The sequence below is a fragment of the Nerophis lumbriciformis genome, linkage group LG18 (assembly GCF_033978685.3).
Source record: "Nerophis lumbriciformis linkage group LG18, RoL_Nlum_v2.1, whole genome shotgun sequence".
In the NCBI taxonomy this organism is placed as follows: Eukaryota; Metazoa; Chordata; class Actinopteri; order Syngnathiformes; family Syngnathidae; genus Nerophis; species Nerophis lumbriciformis.
Window position 1 is genome coordinate 18,840,297 of NC_084565.2, and position 20,996 is coordinate 18,861,292.

The window sequence follows — 20,996 nt, forward strand, 5'->3', positions numbered from 1 at the left end:
GTTTGATGGCAAGGCGAACTGGGAGGCATTTCATCCCACTTCTGACACCAATTGTAGCGTCCATAAGAAGTGCACACCAAGTATGACACTCTTTTTAAACTTTTATTGAGCAACCTATACTAACACAGCTCAACTTGTCTTGTTCTTTCCACACGCACGTCTATCCTCACTCCTCATTTCCGCAACAGCAACTCTTCCTCCTTCTTCGCCAATCACCTTAAAGGCGTGCTATGTTCAAAGAGGATGCAGGATAAAGTGACAGAAATCTTAATTTTTGCATTGTATTATACATCAGGAAGTGTTGTGTAAGAAAGTGTTAAAAATAAAACCATCAAAAGCCATCTGCTTTTGTATAAAGACAAGTTAGGTTAAATGAAAATATTATTATTATCTTACGGTATCTCAAAAATAATTTGAGCAAAATTGAATTGAAATATTGTCGGTGTGGCCCTCCAGTAGTGCTCGGGTTGCTCGTGCGGCGCCCGGTAAAAATTAATTGCCCACCCCTGGTGTTGGCCCTGTGATGAGGTGGCGACTTGTCCAGGGTGTACACTGCCTTCCGCCCGAATGCAGCTGGGATAGGCTCCAGCACCACCTGCGACCCCGAAAGGAACAAGCGGTAGAAATGGATGGATGCATGGTAATCTAATTAGTTACTGTGGTAATCTAATTAGTTACTATGATAATCTAAGTCACAGCAGCTCAGACGAGGCATCAAGCAGTGTGGGTGGGGAGCGTTTCCACAGAGGCCAACCTGAAATGCGGGTGTCAGGGACAGACGCGGAAGGAGATTTTTACAACAAAGTTCTAAAGCTTAGTGATATATCAGCTATATCAGATTGTAGGTGTTTTTTTTGCCCTTCGCGTTCATATTTCGCTGTGTTTGTTGCATTTTTGTTGTGTTGCGCTAGATTGTAAAATATGTCGATGGAGAGGGGGTGTGACGTTCATATATTGTCAATATTCAGTGTTTTATCGTTCATAGTTAATATTGTAAATCCCACATTCTTTATTTTCATGTACATTCTGGGTGTGTCATTCAGTAAAACATTTTTTAATTCCATTTTAAATTTAATTTTATTCCATTTTTTAAGGGGGTCTGTCATAAAGTTTTTAACATTCAATCAGACATTATTGTGAGGCTTTGTATTAGTGTTCCTAAAAATAGATATACCGGCCCCCAGACACATTGTTTTCTCTAAATTTGGCCCCCCGAGTCAAAATAATTGCCCAGGCCTGCTCTATAGAAATTGGATGGATGGATATTCTTTTTTCCAGACTTTTTTCCCAAGACAATAAAAGGTTCTGTATTTGGGTCAAAACGGTAAATTGTACTGATTAGATGTGGTGCTACTTAAGCAAAAAGTGTACACTACCAGTGTGTTTAAATGGTGGTGATGGTGATGATAAGGGAAGTGATAAGGGTGATACGGTGAGTAGTAATCATCACTCTCCTTCTCTCCCTCCTTGGAGCAAGGCCGCTGCTGCGAGATCATCTCTTGGGGAGAAATGGGGCTCAGGGCCACGAAGCCTCCTTTGGTGCTGGAGAAGGACAGAGCAAAATCAGATGCAAGTACATTTGCATGAGCAATGGCGGGAGCATATTTACAGAGCTGATCCTGCACTGTGTCTGAGGAAGGACAGCGATTTGGCATTACAGATAATCTCCTGTGGCAAAGAGGAGGCGTCCATACGCTGGAACATGGGAGCATGTTTCTGTGGGGTAAAATGGAGAAGAGGAAAAAGGAAATTAAGAGATAAAATCAGTCTAAAAGCAAACTGATGACTTTACAGCTAATGTACACAGCATCCATAATTCATTTTCTATATCACTTATCTTGGTGCTCAAATCTATTGTTATCGTATATTATGAGCTTGAATGCCCAAGTATGACAGTAAACAAATGGAAATGTTAAAAGAAGAATAAAATGTGTATATAGAGTACAGGCCAAAAATTTGGACACACCTTCTCATTCAATGCGTTTCCTTTATTCTCATGACTATTTACATTGTAGATTGTCACTGAAGGCATCAAAACTATGACACCTGTGAAGTGAAAACCCTTTCAGGTCACTATCTCCTAAAGCTCATCGAGAGAATGCCAAGAGTGTGCAAAGCCGTAATCAGAGCAAAGGGTGGCTATTTTGAAGGAACTAGAATATAAAACGTGTTTTCACTTATTTCACCTTTTTTTGTTAAGTACATAACTCCATGTGTGTTCATTCATAGTTTTCAATCAATCAACCAACATTTATTTACAAACCCTGTTTCCATATGAGTTGGGAAATTGTGTTAGATGTAAATATAAACGGAATACAATGATTTGCAAATCATTTTCAACCCATATTCAGTTGAATATGCTACAAAGACAACATATTTGATGTTCAAACTGATAAACGTTTTTTTTTTTGCAAATAATCATTAACTTTAGAATTTGATGCCAGCAACACGTGACAAAGAAGTTGGGAAATGGCATGTTCACCACTGTGTTACATGGCCTTTCCTTTTAACAACACTCAGTAAACGTTTGGGAACTGAGGAGACACATTTTTTAAGCTTCTCAGGTGGAATTCTTTCCTATTCTTGCTTGATGTACAGCTTAAGTTGTTCAACAGTCCGGGGGTCTCCGTTGTGGTATTTTAGGCTTTATAATGCGCCACACATTTTCAATGGGAGACAGGTCTGGACTACAGGCAGGCCGGTCTAGTACCCGCACTCTTTTACTATGAAGCCACGCTGCTGTAACACGTGGCTTGGCATTGTCTTGCTGAAATAAGCAGGGGCGTCCACGGTAACGTTGCTTGGATGGCAACATATGTTGCTCCAAAACCTGTATGTACCTTTCAGCATTAATGGCTCCTTCACAGATGTGTAAGTTACCCATGTCTTGGGCACTAATACACCCCCATACCATCACAGATGCTGGCTTTTCAACTTTGCGCCTATAACAATCCGGATGGTTCTTTTCCTTTTTGGTCCGGAGGACACGACGTCCACAGTTTCCAAAAACAATTTGAAATGTGGACTCGTCAGACCACAGAACACTTTTCCACTTTGTATCAATCCATCTTAGATGAGCTCAGGCCCAGCGAAGCCGACGTCGTTTCTGGGTGTTGTTGATAAACTGTTTTCGCCTTGCATAGGAGAGTTTTAACTTGCACTTACAGATGTAGCGACCAACTGTAGTTACTGACAGTGGGTTTCTGAAGTGTTCCTGAGCCCATGTGGTGATATCCTTTACACACTGATGTCGCTTGTTGATGCAGTACAACCTGAGGGATCGAAGGTCACAGGCTTAGCTGCTTACGTGCAGTGATTTCTCCAGACTCTCTGAACCCTTTGATGATATTACGGACCGTAGATGGTGAAATCCCTAAATTCCTTGCAATAGCTGGTTGAGAAAGGTTTTTCTTAAACTGTTCAACAATTTGCTCACGCATTTGTTGACAAAGTGGTGACCCTCGCCCCATCCTTGTTTGTGAATAACTGAGCATTTCATGGAATCTACTTTTATACCCAATCATGGCACCCACCTGTGGGATGTTCCAAATAAGTATTTGATGAGCATTCCTCAACTTTATCAGTATTTATTGCCACCTTTCCCAACTTCTTTGTCACGTGTTGCTGGCATCAAATTCTAAAGTTAATGATTATTTGCAAAAAAAAAAAAAGTTTATCAGTTTGAATATCAAATATGTTGTCTTTGTAGCATATTCAACTGAATATGGGTTGAAAATTATTTGCAAATCATTGTATTGCGTTTATATTTACATCTAAAACAATTTTGATTGATTGATTGATTGAATTATTTATTTCAAACCTGCACAGTACAACAACACACATTTTTTTTTTTTTTTTTTTTTTTTTACATTCTGGCAGTGACATTTATGCAAGGCTTGAAAAGGGGTTGGATGAAGCAAATGCTTATAATATCCCAACCCCTCTCACTCACTCCACATTTAACATAAACAATATAATACAAGAACAATACTATACAAACAAAAACAAGAAGAGCTCCTGTACACTAACAATACAATAGTACCACTGTTACTATGAGACAAGACAAGATGAGACAAAACACACACACACACACACACACACACACACACACACACACACACACACACACACACACACACACACACACACACACACACACACACACACACACACACACACACACACACACACACACACACACACACACACACACACACACACACACACACACACACACACACACACACACACACAGGCCCAAACACTCTCTGACCATACACCTCTCTCTCATCGCTCCGTGCTGAGGGCATCACTCTCTTTCCTCCTCGTACTTCTTCAGTACTTCTTTTTTAAACAGTCTTTTGAATTGAATCATGCTAGAACAGGTTTTTAACTCGTCCCCTAAGTTGTTCCACAAACTGACTCCACGCACTGAAATGCACATTGATTTTAAAGTTGTTCTAAATTTGGGAAAATATAATTTGTTGTTTCCTCTTAGACTGTAACTATGGTGAGCATCTCTATCCTGGAATAGGTTTTGTATATTGGATGGTAGAGAGTTTTGGGATGCCCTGAACATAATTTGAGCAGTTTTAAAATTGACCACATCGTGCAGTTTAAGTTGTTTTAACTCCATGAATAGTGGATTTGAATGATGTCTGTAGTGAACATTGGACACAATCCTAATGGCCTTTTTCTGCAGAGTGACTAAAGGCTGTAGATGAGATTTATAACAATTTCCCCAGACTTCAACACAATAGTTTAAATACGACATAATAAATGAATGATATAATAACAGCAGAGCATTGGTGTTCAATAAATGACATGATCTCCTCATCATTCCAACACATTTAGCAACTTTTTTCCGCAGGTAACTTATATGAGGCTTCCATGAGATATTTTCATCTATTACCACTCCTAAGAATGAATTTTGTTGAACATATTCTATTGGTGTATCATCAATAACAATCCTGATGGGTATTTCACTTTTGCGATTGCTAAAGAGCATGATTTTGGTCTTCTTTAAATTGAGAGACAATTTGTTTGTATTAAACCAAGTTTTTAACTTGATCATCTCCTCAGTTATAGAGGCCAAAAGTTGCTTCAGGTCGTCACCTGCACATGTAATGGTTGTGTCGTCAGCAAAGAGGATGAACTTCAGCAGTGTTGATACTTTACATATTTCATTGATATACATTATAAATAGTGTGGGTCCTAGTATCGACCCCTGGGGCCTCCACAGGTTATGTTCATGAATGTAGATTGATGTTGGTCGATCTGAACAATCTGCTGTCTCTCATTCAAGTAGCTCTTCAGCCATTTCCCTGCCACTCCCCTTATGCCATAGTTTTCCAGTTTATTTACCAAAATCTGGTGGTCAATGGTATCGAAAGCCTTTTGCAGGTCAATAAAAATTCCTATAACAAATTTGTTTTTCTCGATACTAATATTAATGTTCTCTATTAAATCACTTAAAGCTAATGAAGTTGACCTATTTTGTCGGAACCCATATTGACAATCATATAATAATGTGTGCTTTTCAATGAAGCCACGAAGTCTATTATCAAATAATTTTTCCAATATTTTTGACAACTGTGGCAGAAGGGAGATGGGCCGGTAATTTGTGAAGTGGTGTTTGTCTCCAGATTTGAAGATGGGGATGACTTTTGAGAGTTTCATTTGTGAAGGAAATTGTCCAAGTTGAAAAGATAAATTGCAGATGTATGTGAATGGTTTGATGATTTCTTCCGCTACGTTCCGGACCGTCCTCATGTCGAGGTCATAAATGTCACGTGATGTTTTGTTCTTGCTTTTCTGAATAATCTCTAAGACTTCCTTTTCGACAGTCGGAGTAAGGAACATCGAGTAAGGATTTTTTTCAATAAGTTCCATGGGCTGTTCATCATTAATTGGGATTTTTGTTGCCAGCTCAGGCCCAATATTAACAAAAAACATATTGAAGCCGTCAGTAATCATCTTCTTGTCACTAATGATTTGGTCGTTTTCAACAAAAAACTCTGGATAACAAGGACTGCTTGAACCATGCCCAATAATTGTATTTAATACCTTCCAAATTCCCTTTATATCATTTTTCTTTTGGATTAATAGTTTGGTGGTGTATTCTTTTCTGCTTGCTCTTAATATGCTGGTTAATTTATTTTTATATGTTTTGTACCTTTGTTCTGTTTCTATGGTTTGATGCCTAAAAAAAGTCCCATATAAATAATTTTTCTTTTTGCAAGCGTTTGCAAGCCCTTTGGTTATCCATGGAGTTTTTGTGGAGTTAGTTATAGTGCATTTTTTGATGGGGCAGTGTGTATCATAAAGTGAGGTAAAAATGTCATGAAATAAATTATAAGCTGCATTTATATCTGACATTTGAAAAACAGAATCCCAGTTTTGTTTCGCTAAATCATTCTTAAGTGCTGTTAATGATCTTTCTGTTGTGGCTCTACGATAATATTCACTATTTACAGGTTTGGATGTTTTACAGTTAATATTGTACACCATGAACACGGGTAAATGATCACTGACGTCACTAACTAACAAGCCTCCAGTTACAGTCTGATCAACAAAGTTACAAAATATGTTGTCAATAAGTGTGGTGCTGTGTGTTGTGATTCTTGTGGGTCGTGTGATCAGTGGGAATAAGCCCATGGAGAACATGGTGTCAATAAATTTTGCAGTGTGTTTGTGTTTATTAGGATTCAAAAGGTTGATATTAAAGTCACCACATACTATATATTTTTTGTTTCTCTTAAATAATGTTTCCATCCATTCATTAAATATTTTCAAGTCAGATCCTGGTGTCCTATAAACGCAGCTTACAATAATGTGTTTCCTATTTGAAAATGATAATTCCACAGTGACGCATTCGAAGAGTTCCTCAACAGCTAAACACATATCATTTACAATACTACAGCTGATATTTTTGTCCACATACAGAGCCACACCTCCTCCTCTCTTATTTTTACGGTTGGTGCAAAACATTTCATACCCATTTATTTCAAACTCATTACTTGTATTCTCATTCATCCATGTCTCTGAAATACCTATAATATTAAAAGGAGATTTGAATTGATTCAAATAGTCCTGGATATCATCAAAATGAGAGTATAGACTCCTGCTATTAAAATGTACTAAAGATATGTTATTATCTTGCATAAATGTTTTATCAAATGTGACGTCAGTATAATATAAACAATCATTGTTGGTGTTTTGAGGAGCATTTCTATCTGGGTCCATTTCGCTCATAAATCTTTGTGATTTGTAGTTGATGTCGTCTGAGAAACTGATCGATTCCAAATTGTGGGAGTTTATCAAATCTTCATTCTCCTCTATTTCAGAGGAGAATTCACTATCAGAACTATCCATATAGAGTTATTTCAGAAACATGAAAGGACGAAGAGGGTGTGTGATCATGGTCAGATAAATCATTCCTCTGTTCATGAAACATGAACAAGAGAAGAGGGCATGTGGTCAAGGACTGTGGGCCACAGACACACAACACAAACATGCACACAACATTTTCCAACTCATATGGAAACGGGGTTTGTATAAGACGCTTTTCATACATAAAAGAAATGCAACGCAAAGTGCTTGACAGAGTTAAATCAATACCCCCGGTGACCCATATCCCCCATTATCAAAAAAGGAAGCACGGACACAGACACCAAACACAAACACACACACACACAACATACACAACTATATGGACAAATGATTGCATGGCTGAGTACAGAGGTGACATGTGAGTAAACACTATCACAGAAGCCATCTGCACCAGGAGGTCATCAGACCATGGCCACCAGGACGCTGACACTAAAGCGCCCCCACAAGCACGGCTGATAACCCCTGAGGCAGATGGCTCATCTGAGGAACGTTGGTAAATAAGAATAATAAATCTTATAAAATACTAAGAACCACACTGCAAAAAGTCCGTGTTTAAAAACAAGAATAAAAAATACAAAAATTAGGGGTATTTTATTTGAACTAAGCAAAATTATCTGCCAATAGAACAAGAAAATCTGGCTTGTCAAGACTTTCCAAAACAAGTAAAATGAGCTAACCTCAATGAACCCAAAAATACCTTAAAATAAGTATATTCTCACTAATAACAACTGTAAATAAATGATAAATGGGTTGTACTTGTATAGCGCTTTTCTACCTTCAAGGTACTCAAAGCGCTTTGACACTACTTCCACATTTACCCATTCACACACACATTCACACACTGATGGAGGGAGCTGCTATGCAAGGCGCTAACCAACACCCATCAGGAGCAAGGGTGAAGTGTCTTGCTCAGGACACAACGGACATGACGAGGTTGGTACTAGGTGGGGATTGAACCAGGGACCCTCGGGTTGCGCACGGCCACTCTTCTACTGCGCCACGCCGTCCCTGTACTGTACTACTATATGAGTACGTATTTTCTATTGTTTCATTAAAAATAAAACAGCAAAGTCCATTTGGCTGTCATCTGTTTTATTTATGAGACACAATTGTGTCAAAGTCATGATTTTTTTTACATGCTTGAAATAAGAAATTATTACTTTAAAAAAGTAGTTTTATAGTTTTTATGATGACACAGCTTTGCAACAGTTGATATTCTAGTTTCAAGCATGTTTTACTCAATATAGGCCATAAAATCTCAGCAACAAGCTGTAATATCTTACTGAGATCATTTAGGACCAAAACCCTTAAAACAAGTAAAACACTCTAACATAAAATCTGCTTAGTGAGAAGAATTATCTTATCAGACAGAAAATAAGCAAATATCACCCTTATTTGAGATATTTAATCTTACTTAGATTTCAGTTTTTGCAGTGCATGAGTAGAGATAAAGAATAAAATACAAGTAAGACATATGAAGATTAATAGAAAAAATAAAATGAATATAGTTTTGATGCCTTCAGTGACAATCTACAATGTAAATAGTCATAAAAATAAAGAAAATGCATAGAAATGAGAAGGTGTGTCCAAACTTTTGGCCTGTACTATACCTGTTCCTCCAGCTGCTGTCGAAGCTTCTTGGCCTTGCTTTGTTTGTAGTAGTCCATGATCATCATGGCGGCGTAGATCTTGCCAATGGTCATGTCACTCGCTGAGAAAAAAGGTGGAACACAATACGACAAAAACACATTTTACTGTCACTGTCATATAATACCGGTACATACGTTTTTGTCTGAGCGTCACCTTTGTTAATGGGAACCAGCAGGGCCAGCATCTTCTGAGAGAGGTGAGGCCAGATTACACTAATTTCCTTCTGAAGGTCCAAGTCCATCTGATTGCGATCCTCCCCTCCTGGAAATTAAAGCAACACAAATTCCAGGTAGCAGATGGCAAATTTTTTCTTCTTCTGCAAATGCATTTTATATGTTATACAGAGCAGGGATTGATCAGCTTGATGCAAGTGTGAATTTATGGATCGTTCTTCTAACCTCCGGCTATCTTGACCTCCAAGGCGGTGCGGATGAGGGCCATGAGGGTGGACGTGAAGTGCACAGACATGTCCTCATCCACAGGCATGTTCATCAGGACTAGTCTCTGTCAAACATGTGTCATCGTAATTAGCAGGACAGGTAACATAGAAAACTTTGTTTTAAAGCCCAGAACTGCCGATAAGAATGTAGGGCCTGATTTACTAGGATCCAAATACCACGTGGTACAAGTGTGCATCTATACAATTGCGAATTTGCATGTACTATTAGTGGGTGTGTTGCGTGTGGTCTATTAACACTGCATGTGCAATTGAAAAGTGGCACAGACCGCCTTATTAAATGAGGATTTTGCGTGTACTATACCACCCCAACAACACCCGACACAAACAATCACTCAAAATTAGAGATGTCCCATAATGGCTTTTTTGCCGATTTCCGATATTGTCCAACTCTTAATTACCGATTCCGATATCAACCGATACTCATATATACAGTCGTGGAATTAACACATTATTATACCTAATCTTGTTGTGATGCCTCGCTGGATGCATTAAACAATGTAACAAGGTTTTCCAAAATAAATCAACTCAAGTTATGGAAAAAAGTGCCAACATGGCACTGCCATATTTATTATTGAAGTCACAAAGGGCATTATTTTTTTTTAACATGCCTCAAAACAGCAGCTTGGAATTTGGGACATGCTCTTCCTGAGAGAGCATGAGGAGGTTGAGGTGGGCGGGGTTGAGGTGGGGGAGGGGGGTAGCGGGGGGCGTATATTGTAGCGTCCCGGAAGAGTTAGTGCTGCAAGGGGTTCTGGGTATTTGTTCGGTTGTGTTTATGTTGTGTTACGGTGCGGATGTTCTCCCGAAATGTGTTTGTCATTCTTGTTTGGTGTGGGTTCACAGTGTGGCACATATTTGTAACAGTGTTAAAGTTGTTTATACGGGGCCACCCTCAGTGTGACCTGTATGGCTGTTGATCAAGTATGCTTTGCATTCACTTATGTGTGTGTAAAAGCCGCATATAATTATGTGACTGGGCCGGCACGCAAAGGAAGTGCCTTTAAGGTTTATTCGCGCTCTGTACTTCTCCCTACGTCCGTGTACACAGCGGCGTTTTAAAAAGTCATACATTTTACCTTTTGAAACCGATACCGATAATTTCCGATATTACATTTTAAAGCATTTATCGGCCGATGATATCGGCAGTCCGATATTATCGGACATCCCTACTGAAAATCCTTCACCGAAAACCACAACACCACCATTGCAGTTTAGTTCTCCAAAAATATAGATTGTTAAATTTTGCTAACATTCAAAGATTAGCATCAATACAAATTGCCCATCAAATCCTAAATAACTGCACCAGTGCCACTTAAGCACTTTGTCCAGTTTACATCTGCTGTGACAACTAGAAACACACGAGCCTCCACCAGGGGGCAGTGTAGCGTACCCAGATGGAAAACCTCTTTTGCACAATCAGCCTTTTCATCCATCCATCCATTTTCTACCGCTTGTCCCTTTTGTGGTCGCGGGGGGTGCTGGAGCCTATCTCAGCTGCATTCGGGCGGAAGGCGGGGTACACCCTGGACAAGTCGCCACCTCATCGCAGGGCCAGCACAGATAGACAGACAACATTCACACTCACATTCACACAGAGCCCGGGTTTGAACTCAGGACTACTCAGGACCTTCGTATTGTGAGGTACATGCACTACTAAGCCCTGTTCCACCGTGCTGCCCCAGCCTTTTTGTATAAAGCGATAAAGAAATGGAACGACCTCATAACAAACTTTAAAAGTCTAACAGATTACTCTTCATTCACAATTGAAGTTAAAAAGTGGCTTTGGAGCAATCAAAGCTGCTCACACGGTCACTGAGGTGGGCACTATGTTTGACATGTCAACTTAATGTGGATTTCATTTATGTATGACAAAATGTTGTTGTAAGATGTAAGGTGTGTCTGTCAAGATCATGGTTGTTTTTACAAATGATGACAGATGTGAACAAGAGCATGTATTGTCTATGTGTTATGATGTAAATGAGGTGTGGTTGTATTATATAATAAGTATGTGTCAATGAAAGGGCATTTTATGACTTTTCTTAATTTGATTACATGCTATAGTATAATCGTATTGTTATAATTTTATTGCATATTTTTCGTACCCAGGGACTGCGGATGGACATTAGCTATTTGGCTATAATCTGGTGCAGAACATATCTGTGTTTGAGCTTAATGTCTCTGTGCATTGTCCCTTCAAATAAAGACTAAACTAAACTCTCATTTACTGCACATTCATATATTATCATGCTCTTACCTGGGGCGTTTTGCTATGTTTTCAAACAAGCAGCAGATATCTACATCAGGGGTGTCAAACTCATTTTCATTGAGGTCCACATCGCAGTAATGGCTGCTTTCAGAGGGCCGCTTTTAAAAAAATTAATTCACATTATGCATGCAAGGTCTAGGTCAAGGTCAAGGTTTCTTCAATGGTATCCGGAGGTAAAATAGTTATGCAGACATTTGTAATTCAGCGTCAAGACTAGGGATGATGTTCGAAACCGATTCTCCCGGTTGTTCGATAAGAAAAGAACCGATTCCATGGACCGGTTCCCGTTATCGAGGCCACTATTGTAAAGAAAAAGAGTTGGTTCTTTATTCCAATCCCTGGGAACGAATCACAAATGGGCAATGTTATGCCCATTTGATTGTAGACTCTTACTGACACCTTGTGGCGATATGAAAATACTACGCGTCAATAGTTTGGGCACTTCCGGGTTGACGACATCATGAGACAATTGAGAAGTAGACAAGTTGTGTTAGCTCTTATAAGCCTTGGAAAAGATAAGTCTGAAGTAAACTGTTTAATTTGTTTATGTAACTCGATATTAAGGTGGAAAGTGGTTACATTTGATAGTAAGATGTCTATTGAAAAACGATTTTTGTGCACTGTTTCAATGGATGTTTTTAGGACTTAAAATGGCTGTCAGTCGTATATTTCCACCAACACTCAGAAGTATTTGTTTGATGATAGTACGGTATATTTGTGTGAAGCTAATATTTACATATTGTGTATTACATTTCAGTATGTTAATTGAATCACATAGCTTATACATTTGTCATTGTGTGTATTTCAGTTTAAAAAAAATAAAAATAACAGTCCAGTGCAAGACAAAAGTAAAGCATAGGAAAAGACAAAGCCAGATCAACAACAATAAAGAGCCTAAATGATTTAATCTGCTTTGGAACTTTATTAGACGTCTTGGATTGTTTGTTAGCTGTCTGCCTGTGTGTGTAGTTAGTATGTTCCAATAGCAGCAGAAGTGCACTTTTTGGAGAGCTGTATTATTTTCAGTTTTTTGCCCAAGGGACTGATTTTATGTAACACTATATTACTATATATACACCTATAATGATCACAGAGACAGGTTGTTTTTGTGTTACTGCATATATTTATTTTTCTGAAAAATCACACTTAATATACTTTGGGTAACAACAGTCAATATTTATTTATTTTATTTTTTTATGGGGGTAACAGTCAATATTTATGTATTTATTTTATTTTAGTTTTTTCTCATAAAATAAAAGTGAGCTTTTGTTAAACCAAATATTGTGTTTTTTTCCATATACAACAACCTATCTGGATTCGATAAGAGAATCGATAAGGAATCGGGTCGATAAGAGGATTCGATAATGGGCTCGAACTCGATAATTTCTTATCAAACATCATCCCTAGTCAAGACAGAATGAAGCAAGCAAATACGAATCATATAAAACATAAAAACATTTAAAAAATCCAAAAAACGATCACCAGTATACAAGCACAATGGAGAAAAATAAAATATAATACCTAATAAATCAATACAATTATTGTGATTAAAGTCCTATGGCATAATAATGCGGGTAATAACCTGAGATTAATCATTAGTAATCGAAATGCATATACATTTGATTATTAGATTTTTTTATGTATAACTTGCTTTAAAATAAAGGTGACACGCAGATATTTAACTATTTGTTTTTAATCTACAAAAATAGTTTTGCAATACAGTATACAATAATATAATTGGCATGACCAGATAATATTATACTTTGAAATACTCATTTGTTTGGTCAAAATTGAATGAACGAATGCATTTAGTAAAAAAAAATAAATAAATAAGTACTTTATTGAAACCCATTTTTTTCAGACTTTTGCCTAAAATGACGTGGCGGGCCAGAACTGACCCCCGGGCCTTGAGTTTGACACCTGTGATATACATTTACACCACACTTTTTCTTTTTTTTTTTTTACCGCTGAAAGTGCATGGGAGGGAGTCTGCACTATTGTGCTCACTACACAGAAAATACATACTTTAATAGAGGGTGTATGTAAATAGTTGTATGTGAAATGAACGTCATTAACGGAAAAAACACTAAAGGACAATCAATTAAATTACTTTTTATCAGCCTTTTAAGTCATCTAGGAGTTATGAAATCAGAAAAGGATGTTGCTGAATAGATGATGTGTCCAATATTTTTTATTTATGATTGTCCAAATATTTTGAAACAAACACAAGATGGAGGATGTCTATTGTCATTTAGCGCGTTCTTTTCACACGCACAATAGAGCTCCCAGAACAGTGATGAATGTTGATAAATCGCATTGCACGTGCTTGTATGATATATTTGCATTTTCTCCTCCCGGTATTATGGACGTTTTGTTGATCACCATATATTCTGCATATTAATGAAGACAAAGACGCAAAATGGATTACACGCCTTATTCTGCTCATTTAACAGGCACAATCCACTTTGCACACGTTTAGTAGTGCTGTTAAGTTTGCACGTGTATTAGTACATGCAAACCTTTAGTAAATCAGGCCGTTAATTCTCCTCCAGTTGTGAATGCATTTATTGTTCAAAGGACAAATTCAACAATGTTTACAATTTACAATTGTGAGTACATAACTCACATTTTAGCAACCTTTTTTTTTTTAATTAGTTATCTTCTCAAAGGTCAATCAGTAAGTGAAACCTGCCTACTCCATGCAGTAGTTAAGTGAACAGCTGGTAATACAGTTTACATTCCTATGGCATCTCTGAGCTTTTGTAAGTAGAATCTTGCATATACAGGTGAAATTAATGAAAAAATGTATATCGTGCAAAGTTTGTTTGGACTTAGACAAACTTTAATGATCCACAAGGGAAATTGTTCCATTCCCCCCGGCCCCCAGCAATTAGATTAACAAGGTGAAACTAACACATGACATAAGCTCATAACATGGAACTTAAGATATTTTAAGTCTTCTTTTAATATGATTTTGATGATCATGGCTCACAGCTTATGAAAACTTTGAATTGAAATTGTCAGAAAGTGTTGTGTTTTCAAAAACCGTAAGCCATGATCATGAAAATGATAAAAAAATAAAGGCTTGACATTAGGGATGTCCGATAATGGCTTTTTGCAGATATCCGATATTTCGATATTGTCCAACTCTTTAATTACAGATACCGATATCAACCGATATATGCAGTCGTGGAATTAAAACATTATTATGCCTAATTTGGACAACCAGGTATGGTGAAGATAAGGTACTTTTTTTTAAAAAATTAATAAAATAAGATACATAAATTAAAAACATTTTCTTGAATAAAAAAGAAAGTAAAACAATATAAAAACAGTTACATAGAAACTAGTAATTAATGAAAATTTGTAAAATTAACTGTTAAAGGTTAGTAATATTAGTGGACCAGCAGCACGCACAATCATGTGTGCTTACGGACTGTATCCCTTGCAGACTGTATTGATATATATTGACATATAATGTAGGAACCAGAATATTAATAACAGAAAGAAACAACCCTTTTGTGTGAATGAGGAGGGGGAGGTTTTTTGGGTTGGTGCACTAATTGTAAGTGTATCTTGTGTTTTTTATGTTGATTTAATAAAAAATAAAAAAACATTAAAAAAAAAACTATACTGATAATAAAAAAACGATACCGATAATTTCCGATATTACATTTTAACGCATTTATCGGTCGATATTATCAGACATCCCTACTTGACATATCTCACTTTGCATGGAATGAGTTTATACCAGATTAAAATTTGACGTTGAATTGCTGAAATTAAACATGTTTTGCACGATATTACATTTGTTTTTGTTTCATCTGCATTCAGCAGTATTGCTCGTACAAACATGCTTGCAGGCTTGCTCACACACACAAACATGCACATGCTATATGTCTGTTGCATGTATTCAGGCACGCTGATGCAATGCTGGGCTGTGGCAGGAGACACATGCACATATATGTAGGTATATGCCAATAAAAGGAGTGTGATGACAAGATACAGCATGTCAGTTCAGAATGTCGTAACTGAAAATCTCTCTCAGCTGCCAACAGCTAATAAGTACCGTATTTTCCGGACTAAAAGCCGCTACTTTTTTTTTTCCAGAGCTTTGAACTCTGCGGTTTATACGAAGGAGCGGCTAATTTATGGAATTTTCTTCGCTAATGGAGAAATAAAAACAACTTACTAAAATAATTAACTTTAAGAAACTGTTCAAACTCATCATCATCATTTCTTTTTATTCCTTTCATGAAAATGCATATATATAAGCCATGTACAGTTGACACTGATGTGATGGGACACAAGTAGGGGATTTTATTTTTTTATGTTTCATTGCCATGCGTGTCTTAAGTGTTTTTTTTGCTGTGGATTTTAATTGCATGTTTTTACACTTTACAATTTGATTGTCTTTTTAATTGCATGTTTTTACTCCTTGTGGACTTTGCTGGTATTTTAAGACGTTGCCCCTTTTAGCTTGTTGCCCCTAGCAACCAAGGTGCCCAATCGTACGGCACCTGAAATTAGACGCACCTGTGGAGCATTAAGACCACACATTTAAAGAAGGAAGAGCGACCGAGGGAGTGACCGAGGGAAGTGACCAGAGAGGATCGACAGGCTTTGCCAAGAGCGTCCGGGTGGACGCCCGCAGGCTGGGAAGGAATCCAGGACTACGCAGCAGACCCCGCAAGCTACCGGAGTGAACCCCAAGAAGCCCACAGCACGCAGTGGAAGAGGAAACTCTGCCTCCGAAGTAAGTGTCGTGGATTTTGGATACGTGGGGGTGATCAAACTGCCTTTGGCTGTGGGCTTACGGGCTCGTGAGTTGTACGCTGGCTAGTCAATATTTCTACGCGGAACTACAGCAGAGGCAGGGGACACCCTGCCTTGCGTGTAAGTGTGACGTCAGCCCTGAGAGCGTCTCCGTGTTTTTAGATTATTTTATCCCCGTGGCCTGCCTCCGATTTAATTTGTGTGCAGGAGGACGCCGTGGAAGTGAGCGGAGCCAGGACACTGACCACGCTTGTCGTGGCTGTACCCTCACCTATATTATTGTTTACCAATTGGTATTTTTAGTGTTATCAACTTGACTGTTTTTTTTCATTTGTATTGTACTAAAATGTAAATGAGCATCATTATCTTTCCTTATTTTGGGATGGTTGCTCTCAATACATTGGGTTCTTAACATTTACATTTGTTTTAAGCAAAATTTTACTAGATTTTAATATTCCACCACTCGGGTCCATTACACTTTCATTGTTTTTTTTTTCTTATACATTTCCATGATCAGAAAGGAGCAGATGGAAGAATAATATTCTTATATTTATCTGCCCCCTTTTTAACACAAATTATTTTAGATGACTTTATAACTGTTCCCTCCACCAACACCCGAACTCCAACATACTTTTTAATTTTCGTTTAAGCATTTTCACAATGACACGTCCAATCAAAATCCAAAATCAGTTTGATATAATTCCAGTTGTCTCTTTTTGTAACTCTTTTTAAAAATTCAAAGATATTCTTGCAACTTTTTAAGTCTTTGTTTAGAGAATTCCATGCTTTCACACCAGCAACAGACAAGCACATTTGCTTCAAATTTGTTCGCACTCTTGGATGTTTAAAATCATACGGCCTTCTGTAATTCTCATCTTCAGACGTGAACACAAATAACTTTTGTAAGTCTTTCGGAATAACTTTATTTCTAGCTTTGAACATCACTAATAGAGTATGCAATTCTACAATGTCTTTTAGTTTTGATAATCCTGACCTAATGAAGAGTGGCTTTGTGTGGTCTCTGTATCCTACTGTAAAAATTATACGAATTACTCTTTTCTGTGAAAGAAATAAAAACATTATGTTGCTGTGATATGTATTCCCCCATATTTCTGCACAATAATTGAAATAAGGTAGAATAATTGAGCAATATAACATTCTCATTGTATTATACGGGAAACTGTATTTAACCTTGTTCAAAATAAAACAAGGTTGAGTTTGTAAACACTCAAAGTTTTTACAAAGTACAAGGAAGAAGAATCCTGATAAAGATCTCGAACCTTATCTTATCAATTTAATAATGGATGAATGAAGACGTTATTGATGAATGAAGACGTTATTCGCTTTTGTGTTTTGTTTCATCAACCGTTTTACTGCCGCGTTACAGGCACCATTTGGAAACAATTAAGGTTTGTAAATAAAAGTGTACATAATATTTCTATGTAAATAGAATAGAATAGATTCAAACCATAGGGGCGGCGGGGCTTGAATGGGAGAGCGGCCGTGCCAGCAACTTGAGGAATCCGGGTTCGATCCCCGCTTCTGTCATCCTGGTCACTGGGCAAGACACTTTACCCACCTTCTCCCAGTGCCACCCAAAGTGGTTTAAAGATGTAGATAATGGGTTTCACTATGTAACGCACTTTGAGTCTCTGGAAAAAAGCGCTATATAAATATAATTAAAATTCACAAATAAATAAATTTATTTCATTTCTTTCATTCTCAAAATAATCTTACTCTCATCATATGAAATATGACTTACTTAACCAATTATTATTTATTTATTTATTTTTTATTGTGATTACTTACAGAGACTATTGTGACTAAATTGAGAACAGGAAGTGAACAAAAGTTTTAGCAACTGTTATGTAAAAGAAAAGGGGTAGGATTAAATAAGCTGTGCCTCTTCCTACTCCTTTTCAAACATTTTGAAAAGAGAAACTGGAAATTGTGATGTATCATGTTGTATGCTTGCATGTTCGAAATAAACTCAAACTCAAACTCAAATGTATAATTTCAAGTACCGGTATAAATCTGTGGCTTATATTCCGGTGCGGCTAATACATGCAAACATATTTATTTTCTTGCGGCTTATAGTTCTGAAAATACGATAAATGAAATCTTGTCTGCTAAAGAGCAAAGCAAACCAGGCTATTGTGACGTTAAATCAGTGCAAATGAAAACAACTTAAAGTGTTTCAAATGAACAATACTGCGTCATACAGTTGACAGGAAGTGCTAATTCATTTGCAAATAAAACATCCTCTCAGATGCAAGAACACAACTGCAACTTAGGTTGCTTTTGTCTACCTTATAAGCCACCTTGGAGGGGCATTTCTTGCCCAGGCCTAGAGGTGGTGACATGTTTGTCAGCATCTCATACATGTCAGTGTAATGGATGCGACCACTGAGGGGGGGCCAACGTGGTCGTGACAGTGGGAGAATGAGATGGAGGGAGAAGGGGGAAAATAAGGACAAAAGGGGAAGAAAGGGCAAAAAAACAGGAATAAAGGAGATAAAAAAGAGCACATTATTCAAATGCAGAGAGAGAGAGAGAGAGAGAGAGAGAGAGAGAGAGAGAGAGAGAGAGAGAGAGAGAGAGAGAGAGAGAGAGAGAGAGAGAGAGAGAGAGAGAGAGATCTCTTTTATTTCTATGCTGCCAGCAGGGCATAGAAATGAGAGGAATAGGGGGAACCTTTGACAGGGTGAGCAAAGGATGACAGCCTGGATCTGCTACAAATCATAGTTTGTGTGTCACAGCATTCCTATAGTAAACATCATAAACCAGATCCAAAGGGTAGAAGGAGACAGGACTACAGAACATGGCTAAATAGGTCCATCAAGTGTACATTTTTAACAGAAATTCAATTAGAATGCTGAGAGACACTCTTGTCAAACCAAGGTGCGCTAAAATTGTAGTTGGATCCATTATATCATATATGGAGCAATCCTCAGATTAGTGTTGTCCCGATACCAATATTTTTGTATGTATTTCGATACTTTTTTAAATAAAAAGGGACCACAAAAAATAGCATTATCGGCTTTATTTTAACAAAAAATCTTACAGTATATTAAACATATGTTTATTATTGCAATTTTGACCTTATATAAAATAAGTGAACGTACAAGACAACTTGTCTTTGATTAGTAAGTAAACAAACAAAGGCTCCTAATTTGTCTGCTGACATATGCAGTAACATATTGTGTCATTCATCATTCTATTATTTTGTCAAAATTATGAAGGACAAATTGTAAACATTTATTATTAATCCACTTGTTCATTTACTGTTAATATCTGCTTATGTTCTATCTACACTTCTGTAAAAATGTAATAATCACTTATTCTTCTGTTGTTTGATAATTTACATTAGCTTTGCATGATACCACAAATTTAGGTATCGATCTGATACCAAGTAGTTAAAGGATCATACATTGGTCATATTCAATGTCCTCATGTGTCCAGGGACATATTTCCTGAGTTTATAAACATAATAGGAATTTCAAAAAGGAAAAAGATTGTGTTACTACTATGAGTAGATAAGCTCCTGTACTTGGTATCATTACAGTGGATGTCAGGTGTAGATCCACCCATGGCGTTTATTTACATTGTGACGCCGGTGAGCTACGGTGTGTAGTGAAGCATGTTTAGCTATTCCTCGTCCTGCAGGGATGATACTTGTAAGAAACTCACTTTTATTTGTCTCCATGGAGGCGAGGATTAGTGATTTAGAAGTAGCTAAAACACTGCCGACTGCGGAAGGACGTTAGCCGCGAGCTAGCTAGCCATGTTTAAAAGCACCTCTTCCTGAGGGCGTTTCAGTGTTATAACTTCACCTTTATCTTTAGTTTTTAAGCAAAAATGCGTCTGTTCTCCCTTTTCTGTCTACACACTGTGTCTGCTTGTAAGTACTCTGTGACTGTGCGCTGCCGAACATGCTCGTCTGCTCGTAAAATCAGCAATGTCGAGGCGTCACTATATTGCACTGTCATGCCCGTTAAAAAAAAAGGGCTCTACTTTTTAGAGGCGGTATAATACCAAATATGATTCATTAGTATTGTGGTACTATACTCATACCGGTATACCGTACAACCGTACCGCAGATAAATTATTTCCCCAAGTGGTTGAAAGTGTAAGAAATCTGATGATATTGAATGTAAAAAATATTCAACTAATATGCACCATGTCGTTGCCGGACTCTACCTCACAAGACCTCAGTTTAGCGTGCATCAATGTAGTTTTTTTTTCTTTGGCTTAACATGGCTTCTTTGCATCGCTAATTTCAAAACAAGGAGAGGAATGTTAATTTATGTGGTGAAGGAAGCTGACACGCATTAGATTTTTTTTTAATTGTTTTTGCTATTAAAGTGAATAATTAACTAATATTATGTTCTACATATGGTGAATGTTTACATCCAACTTGGAGAAGGCGAACCACTGAGTTTAAATAAATAA

The 20,996-nt window shown here is 37.5% G+C and overlaps 1 protein-coding gene across 1 annotated transcript in view; it reads right to left on the minus strand.

Moving 5' to 3' along the window:
* cacna1ea (calcium channel, voltage-dependent, R type, alpha 1E subunit a) overlaps positions 1-20,996 on the minus strand; it is a 239,795-nt gene that overhangs the window by 12,291 nt on the left and 206,508 nt on the right. Inside the window, exons 38-43 of the mRNA XM_061977792.2 lie at positions 18,854-18,950; positions 9,441-9,546; positions 9,196-9,303; positions 9,003-9,103; positions 1,610-1,716; positions 1,377-1,542 (exon numbers count right to left, since the gene is read on the minus strand). Coding sequence (XP_061833776.2) covers positions 1,377-1,542; positions 1,610-1,716; positions 9,003-9,103; positions 9,196-9,303; positions 9,441-9,546; positions 18,854-18,950 — 685 coding nt within the window. The remainder of the gene's footprint in view (positions 1-1,376; positions 1,543-1,609; positions 1,717-9,002; positions 9,104-9,195; positions 9,304-9,440; positions 9,547-18,853; positions 18,951-20,996) is intronic.